Raw genomic sequence first — 8,765 nt, forward strand, 5'->3', positions numbered from 1 at the left:
ACCGGGGGACGAGGACTTACTTCCCCGCAGATGAAGCGGGTGTGTGTGAGGCCTGCGGAAGGGTGTCAGCCTTTCCCCCCGGGAACGAGGGTGTCCCTGCCCACGGCTGAGCCAGGTACGGTTCAGGGATTCGTACCGAGGGTGGGAAACGTTGATCAAGACTCAAGCACAGTCACTGAAACTATGTGACTTAAGAGCAAAAAAAAGGGCTGAGGTGTTGGAGCTGGCCAGTGCCAGGGCAGGCTGCAGCCGTGCTCATGGCAGGAAGTGTTTATGACTCCACAGGCACAACCCAGCGATGGTTTTTAGGAACGATGTCCTGGAGGAGAGCTGAGGCCTGAGTTCTGTTCAGATACCCCTTCAGCAAACGGCTCTTTGCACATGAGCTGTGATGTCTGAGTTTGCGTTTCAGGCTCCTCTTTCCACTCAGGCCTCTGTTCACTTTTATTCTGAAGTCTCTGAAGAGATTGACTTCCCTCATGGAGTGGCATTTTGCTGCCAGTGTGGTCACAGCAATAAGAATAGTTGTGCAATATGAATTTCTTATTTCAGGTAACTAGCAGTGACAGAGTCTATGCCTTGGAGAAACTGGATGGGTTTTGGTAACATCTCAAGGGCCCTAGAGTTTTTACTGTGTTTTTGTAATATAATTTGAGATGAGAAATGTGGATTTTCTTTCCGATATCAAAGTACTTGATTAATTAATCGGTGTGATTTTATTGACTTAATTATTAAAATAGTTGTGGATATTTTTAATGTACCACAAACTAAAATTAATCTCCATTCTGAAATTTTAAATGTGAATGGAATTCCAACTCACTCAAAGGCAAAGCTCTGTTTTCAGTGGGGCTGACTGAGAGAATTTGAAAAGGTAAAAAGCATCCATCAGTGATCTAGCAGTCCCCAGTCCCTGTGCCTAGGACTTATCAGGGGGGCTACAGTGATGGTGGTTTCTTTTGTTGTTAAATTTGATTTTTGCAAAAATTCCTAATCTGCAGTCCTCATTTTCTACAACTGAAATGTCTGAGTAAAAAGATAAGAACGGTTAGTCACATTCTGTCATTATCTCTAAAAGATGAAATTCTTTTTAAACAAAAAAGTGTATATTTTAGACTCTGTACAGTTTTGTTCTCTCGCTTTATCCAGTGGTGAAAAGTGATATGTGCCGAGGAAATCAACTAGTGACCAGCCTTTCACTTTTAGAAGCCTATATCCGAACTGTTTCTGAGAGACAATGTAGCAAACTTGTGGAAACGTTTCCCTGTTATGACAGAGGTTCTTTGATCCAGAAGGAATGAACAGATTTTTTTAATCTTTACTGAACAGTTTAAAAAGTAAAAATAATTTGTATTCATATAGTGTGAGGTATACAGTAATGCATAATAAGCATAAATGAAAAGTAGTTGTATGCTGTAAAAACTGAGCATATAAACTGGGGTATCAAGGCATGGTGCTGGCTGCATGATCCACTCAAGACCCTTAAGCTCTCTCCAGACCACTGGTTTCACTTGTGGAAAAGGCATTTTTACCCAGTATTTAGCCAGTGATGTAGTGTGTTCTGCCACTGTGTGTTTCCATGTTATATTTGACCCAAGATAAGGGACCCTGGGACTTGTGCACACAGTGGTTACCCTGGGCAAAGTGGTAACAAGTGGTGGGACTTGGGACAAGCAATACGAGGAGACTGCCAGTAATTGCTCATCAACATGCTGAAGTGCATGAATTGGAGGCTGCCCTGACCAGATGGTGGATTCTGCTCAGAGCAGTCTTCCAGTGAAATGCCCTTGAGGATTCTCTCCCTCCTTCCTGCCACCAGAACTAACATTCGCTTTCCAATATCATTCCCAAAGATGGGTTTGCCCAGAAGTTGCCTTGTGTGGTAGGGCCTGGGAAAAAAAAAAAAAGTCCTGGAATGAAGAAATCCTGTAGTGCTTTTCTTGGCTTTGTGGCTGTAGTGGAGAGGATTAAGGACAGCATGATCTCCACCTAGAGACTTAGAGTGAAATCCTCATTTTCCATGTAACCATAGCTGTAGTGCTTATGGCAAACGTTTAGAAGTATGCCATTGGCAATACCTGTTTGGAAGCCCCTGTGGCTGTAAATTATAATTTCAGAACTTCCAGTTTGGATGCTGTATTTAGGGTACTGGCACTGCTATAGCTATTCTGAGCTGCCCCAGATTGTGTATTGGGATGGTTTGCGCATTGCTTTGGAAATACAGAGTGTGTGTATCAACAAGCAATCAGCAGAGAAAGGCTTTGTTGTTGCCTAAGTGTTGTTGCCCTTACACCTCTTCCATATTCATCCTTCATCTCCTTTTTTTCAGGGTGTGATTGAAAAGGAAGCTGAGAGGACAAAGGTAGATTGTACTTTCTATGCTGAGAAGCACGGACAGACTCATCCTATACACAATAGACAGGTATTGTTAACAAAGTTTGGTATCATATTAACAAGCCTATGTGCCCTCTCCACAGAAGCAGCATGTGGACAAGATGAGCTTGTCATCTACAGTAACTGTCTGATTACTCTCTTCTTTTTCAGAGGATAGGGCCTAGGGGCCCAGAATGTATTTTGGAAAAGGGAGAAAGACCTACAGTCTGAGAAGGTGTGGATACATTCAGCTACAAAGATGAATATGAGTAGAGTCTCTGAGAAATGGATATGGCAATATTTCAGAGAAAAAAAGGCAAGTAACTCCTGGCTTTGAAAAATTTAAATGTTAGCCTCTTTATTTTGGAATTCCTTTAAGGTAAAAGAGTCTTAAGTGCTGGAAACCATGGAAGAGGCTTTACCTACATTTCACAAGTTTACCAACTCTTAAAGGAGAAGGCTTGTGAGTAGGTAAAGCATTACCAGTAGTATTTGAAGTGGTTTTATATAGCACTAGTTCATAATTCATATAGTAGGTTTGCTCTGTTCATACTTAGTGAGATATATTTTAAAAGGGAAAGGGATGGATGCCATTTCTTTTACTCATGTTGAGTTGCAGTCAGTGGAACTAATTGTTGAATAAGGTATGCTCAGCATGAAGATGGTTGATGGAATGTAGTCCAGATGGAAATATCTTTTAAACTACTGCTGTATTAGAGAGCAGCCACCTCAATACAGGCAAATCTAGTATGTTGCTAAAAGTGCTTCAACCTGTTCTCGTGGCACACTGCAGAATTCTTAGAGATTAACACAAGAGTTGTTTTAAAGTGACCCCACCACCGAAGTATAATCATGTTAACAGAAACATTGGGAAAGCATCAGCATTGTAGTTGTCCTGTGTTACAACACCAACAGAAAGTATGTGGGCTAATGCAGTTTTGTAGAAATGGCCACTTAACTGCAGCTGTGTATAAAAGAGGTTACTGAAAATGTTTAATTGTGAAGTCTTCTTATCTTAATGCAGTTTTCTGGAATTTATTTTCATTCTGTGGTCTACTCTTCCATCTTGTGTAACCTAGTAGTAGAAAAGTACTTGTGCAGGTTTGTCTACCTATGCAAATTATCTTGGAGAAGAATACTAGCATGCCTGTGTAGTAAATTGAAGAATACAATGTAGATGCAAAGTGCCATTTTTAACCTTGAACTTAATTTATTTTCAAGCATAATAGGAGTATGACAACATGGCATAAAAAGTGTAAGACAATCTTTCAATGAAGCAGACCCCAATCACATAGAAGATGCTGTATTTAATGACAAAAAAACCCCTAGCTGCAGGGAGTTGATCTATCCAGTTGCTATTCTTAGATAGCCTGAGTAGCCAATGTACAGAAAGAGAGGCACTCCTGTAGGACATGAATGGAAAGAATCTGGACACCTTTGAACTTAAACCAAACTGGCTAAAGTAAAGGCCTTAGGTCTTCTGGTGCTAACAGTCCCCCTAATTGAACACTGCCCTAACTGAAGTGCAAAACTAATGAGTGGTCACTCTTTATGATGCTGTTCTAGTTACTTGTTGTGCCTTTTCACTAGGATCGTATTTCTCTACTGAGGACCAAGATAGTGCATACAAGAAATAGTGGTAGTGCCATAGTAATACCACGATTTAGCCAGTTGAAATAGGAGTCTGTATTGTAATTGAAGCAACCACTGTAGTCTGGTCAGAGCTCTAGAGCTAGTGCCTTCAGTGACACTTGCAAAATATGCACTAGAACCTATAAAGATCACATGTAATGAGAACCCCTCATTTATCTCCCTTCTGGTTTCTGAGGATGAGAAAATCCAGCTAGGCAAGTAACTGTAGAGAAAACCAGTACATTGTCTTATTCCTACAGTTGAGGGAATGTTTGCATCCTTCATCCTGGAGAGGTATACCCCTAGAAATAGCAGGGTGGCAAGTCTATGATTTAGACTACTTATTTAAATTGCTACTCTGACAGCAATAAGATATGAAAACTTTGTTTCAAAATAAGTATTAAAAAAAGTTCATTATGTTAGTATAATTGTTAGTAATGTAAAATATCTGATAGTAATATAAAATATCTAATAATAGAAAACTAAGTCTCTGGATTTCTTGCCACATAAAAATTCCCTTGTACTAAAGTTGCATTTTGTTTTTAATGAAAGTTAGTATATACTGTTAAAAATAATTTGCACTGACTACTCGTTGAGACAAAAGAGGCTTAAAAGCTTTTGACTTCTAGGAAGCATTGCGTAGATGAAAGTGTGACTAATGCCAACAGCCTCAGTAACTAGCAATCTTGCTATAATTTAAACAAAATAATGGTATGAGCTAGATTTTGAGCTGTTACTCACCAGAGGATGAGGGGGCAGGGTGTAAAGCAGGAGGAGCAATAGAGCATCATATATCCTGAGTTTTGGTCTCAAGGCTGCCCTCTGTACAGGTCTGCCTTAGGAGCAGCCCCATAGCTGCAGCAGCCACAGCATTAAAATCCCTCCCTGCCCTGCTTCACTTTTGCTCCTGTCCAGTCATGGCAGTGTGGCAGTGTGGTGGTGCAGTGTATGGTTGCATAGATGGGCCCTATGCCATTTCTGTGCTGGAAAGATTCTCTCTGGGTTGGCTTCATACCCTCTGCAGCTCTTGTGCACTGCTGGAGAGGCAGGCAGGGGCTGCAGTGCTGACTAGACTCTAGCTCTATTCCTGTTCTGAACTCTTTCTGCAACCGGTCCATAAAGTAATCCCCAAGACTGTTTCTGCCATCTTGGGAACAGTCAAGCCTGCGAGCGTTGGTCAGTAGATCTCCCATCAGCTTGATCTTCTGGATTTTGGGCCCGATAAATTGTTTCTTGATAGTGCTTGCGCTATGAGGGTCTGCATTTTCAATACTCAGGGCATAAAGCTCTTCAAAATATCGTATCATAGTTTTCCACTGTACCATTGCTAATTCCAGGGCTTTCATCAGACCGACTGCATAGTCACAGTTTGGTTTCTAAAAACAGACAGAATTACATTTATTCAGAACAGCAGCTCATTCTAATGTATTCATCGATGGTTTCCTGGAACTTACCTGGTGCTCTAAACAAGGTGTGTAGGATTTTGCAACAGCTCCTGTTTTGAAACATCTGTCATTTTTTGCAGTTGGATGATTGTAAACATACAGAAGTAGCAGAACCCAAGATCTTTTTCAAGAAACAGAAATTTAAATAGCAGCAGCTATGCTTGAAGAATAGTCTCACAAGGGGGAACCCTATCATAGAATGGTTTGAGTTGGAAGGGACCTTCAAGATCATCTAGTACCACCCCCCTCGTCCCATGGGCAGGGACACCTCTGATCACTAGACTCACTCATAAAGTCGCTCCGTATCTTCCTTGTAGACCCCCTTGAAGTACTCGAAAGCTGCTTTAAGGTCTTCCCTGATTCAAATGAAATATTTAGAATGTTTTTCAATGTGGCCTTTTTACTTTCTACAGCTTAATAACAGCTATGAGAGGCCAAAGAGCAGCATTCTTATAAGCTATTTACAGAATACTTATTTGGTAAAGGAGAATCACCCCCTTGGTCCTCAACAAGGTTTTTTTTCCCTGATAACTTTGAGTTATTCCTTTGCACCTGTGAGAGCCTGAGTCAGTTACTTAGTTTCAGATTCTATCTTGAGCTGTGCTACAGATCAACTACTACCCCAAGGTGGATGTTTCTCCTGCCTCCTTCCTTACTACCTTTCTTAGGTGCCAATGGCTTATAGGCTTCTATTTAGCTTCAGTATGAGGGAGACAGGTGGACTGTTGAAACACATTTTAAGGAGTCTCATAATCCATGACAACATACTGGAAAGAGCAGACTTCAGCCAAGTGAAAGAAAAAGGGACCATTGTTCAGAGTATTTCAGGATAGAAAGCAACCATGTGGAGTTAGGAATGTGTGTCTGACAGTTTCTAGACATCACAGTCAAGAACAAAACAATGTATCCTAATATGGCAGGGAAATTGTATTTGGAAATCTAACAGTGGATGAATGTAGAGATCTGAAGTACCAACAATATTATGCAAGAAGTTAAGAGTAATTACTGTGGATTGCAACTTCTTGAAAGCTTGTTGTCTACTACGCACCTGGATAGTTTTAGAACAGTAATGGCCTCCTCTTTCTTGCTGATACTTCATCAAAGCCTCTGCGGCTTTTCTCTCTTCCAGAGCTTGATGCAAGAAGAACTTGGAAACATTTGGTAGAGCAACATGCGACTGGTCAAAATATTCACCCTAAGCACACAAAAAACCCAAGCGTTAAGATTTACTGGATCAAATAACTTGCAGCAGAACATGGCTTTATCAGAACCCAGGAGACCCTTCCCATGAAGCTGTTCTACTGGCACAACCCCTTTGAAGACCTTAATTCAAATCTTTGCAATAAATGAAGTAAGGAGTTACTCTCTAAACTTCTGCCAGGACTCTTTCTGTCCTTCAGTACTGGATAGGTAACTGTAGTATTGATGTTCTCTCTCAGTAGCAGTCAGAGATCTTCAGCATAATTTACTCAGGAGTGGGGAAAGAGGGACTGTTGGGTGCTTCGTTGTTGCGTTCTGTGTAGGTTTTCTGTTTGAGTGTTTTTTGGTTTGTTTTTTAATCATAGTCCCAGCACAGGACACATAGGATTTATCCCTTCAGGTCAGCATTCCAGTGAAAAGTGAGCTTTCAAAGGTATGAGAAAGATGAGGGAAATACCAAAAGCAGAACAAGCAGAACTTTGGATCTGTTTATCACCTTCATTATGGATAATGTTATTCCAAAACAAACAATATTTCTACTGAACTATACAGTATACACCTTTAATATTGTATGTAGCTCATGCTAGGAATACTTCAGAACTATGATAACCCTAAACCCACTGCAGGCCTTGTTCTCTTCTGTATGGAAAAGTAACAACTTTAACCACTGCAAATATTTAACTATGCTAGTAGATCTACAAGCTCTTGTGTTAGAAGAACTTTATCCACAGTGTTGCTGTCCCATGAAGAGAAAGTACTAGACAGGTAGCAAAGGAGAGCCACCATATGCTAAACAGTATATACTACCAGCTTATCCTAGTTTCACCATTGGCTCTGCACAGCTCTAATACTGAGGAGAATGAGAGGCAACATCTGAATACATCCTGATAACAAAATCAAGGGAGCTACAACATCTTGATCTGCTGGTTCCCTAAACATGCATATGCAATACAGCACAGCTTTTCTCTTGGACATATGCTGGATTGGAGTACTGTGTATCAAGCAGTTCTTGGACATACTTGTCCAATTATGTACATTTCAGGATTTTTTCTACTTCTTACTGTTTTCCCTGCTTTCATCTATTTCCCTGCTTAAATAAGAAGTACTTGTGTTTTACCTATGTTGTTCTGTTCAGAAAAAAAATGCAGAAAGATTTCATACACAGTACAAGTTTATTTTTTCCCTTATATTCTCATGGCCATCTGGGATACCCCAAACCTGGGACACACACACGTGTGACTTCAGACCAGTCAAGAGAAAAGCACATACTGGAATGTTTTATTAAGAACATTCATTGGGACATTTGCATAATCCTTTTCCTGAAGTCATTCATTCATGTTTCTGTTGACAGGAAAACCCAAGATTCAGTGTTTTATAACCAGTTCCTTGGTGTAAATGTGCTGCATGACTTCAAGTAGAGCACAAGTTACCGCACCTGGTTAACTGTTCAGGTAAATCTTTTTTGTTAACCATTAACTATTTAATATGTCCACACTTCTAGGTTTGATTTATCCAGTCAATTTCTAACTGAGCTCTCTCCATCCCACCAGCTACCAATCACTCATACTACTTTAATCCACACGCTCACCAGTAGAGGCTTTACTGCATACTTACCTTTGTATTGAACAGGTACATTACACCAGGCTTGATCAAAGGATCCTGGGGATATATTGACTATAGATTATTTTACTTCTCAGTGGATGCTTTGCTAAGCATCACAAGGGACAACATCAGTATTATTATTATTTTTTTTTGTATTTTAATGGCTTTGTTAAAATATATGTTGCCTTAATGCTTGATATGTAGCCAAATTTGGCAAGCATGTTACATGGTATCACAGATAACTATTTAATCCACGTCCAGCATTCTTGCTGTGGAGGTAAAAGCCTTAACTGAACAGCAGTGTTCACAAACTCTCAATTCACCAGTTAACCACGTCACTATTTAACGTACCAATTTTGAGGGGAAAAGAAACAACACCCAAGAGTTCTACTTCAAAGCTGTTCCTATCCCTGTTTCCTCAGGCATAACTCTCGATGTGAGTTACCCAAAATACATCGGCCCGATTTATGGCCTGCTGTTCCCAGACCGGAGCCGTGCCACCCCGAGCCGTGCCAC

At 40.5% G+C, this 8,765-nt stretch overlaps 1 protein-coding gene across 1 annotated transcript; it reads right to left on the reverse strand.

The window, feature by feature from the left end:
- Positions 1 to 4,675: 4,675 nt before the first annotated feature.
- LOC104386754 (ferritin heavy chain-like) lies at positions 4,676 to 8,282 on the reverse strand. Its single transcript, XM_009995406.1, has 3 exons — positions 8,262 to 8,282; positions 6,496 to 6,642; positions 4,676 to 5,378 (listed from the first exon to the last, which is right to left on the reverse strand). The coding sequence occupies exons 1-3, from the start codon at positions 8,280 to 8,282 to the stop codon at positions 4,875 to 4,877; spliced, it is 672 nt and encodes a 223-aa protein (XP_009993708.1). The 3' UTR covers positions 4,676 to 4,874.
- Between the last annotated feature and the right edge of the window lie 483 nt (positions 8,283 to 8,765).

This window comes from Chaetura pelagica, unplaced genomic scaffold (genome assembly GCF_000747805.2).
Source record: "Chaetura pelagica isolate M959 unplaced genomic scaffold, ChaPel_1.0 scaffold94, whole genome shotgun sequence".
Lineage (NCBI taxonomy): Eukaryota > Metazoa > Chordata > Aves > Apodiformes > Apodidae > Chaetura > Chaetura pelagica.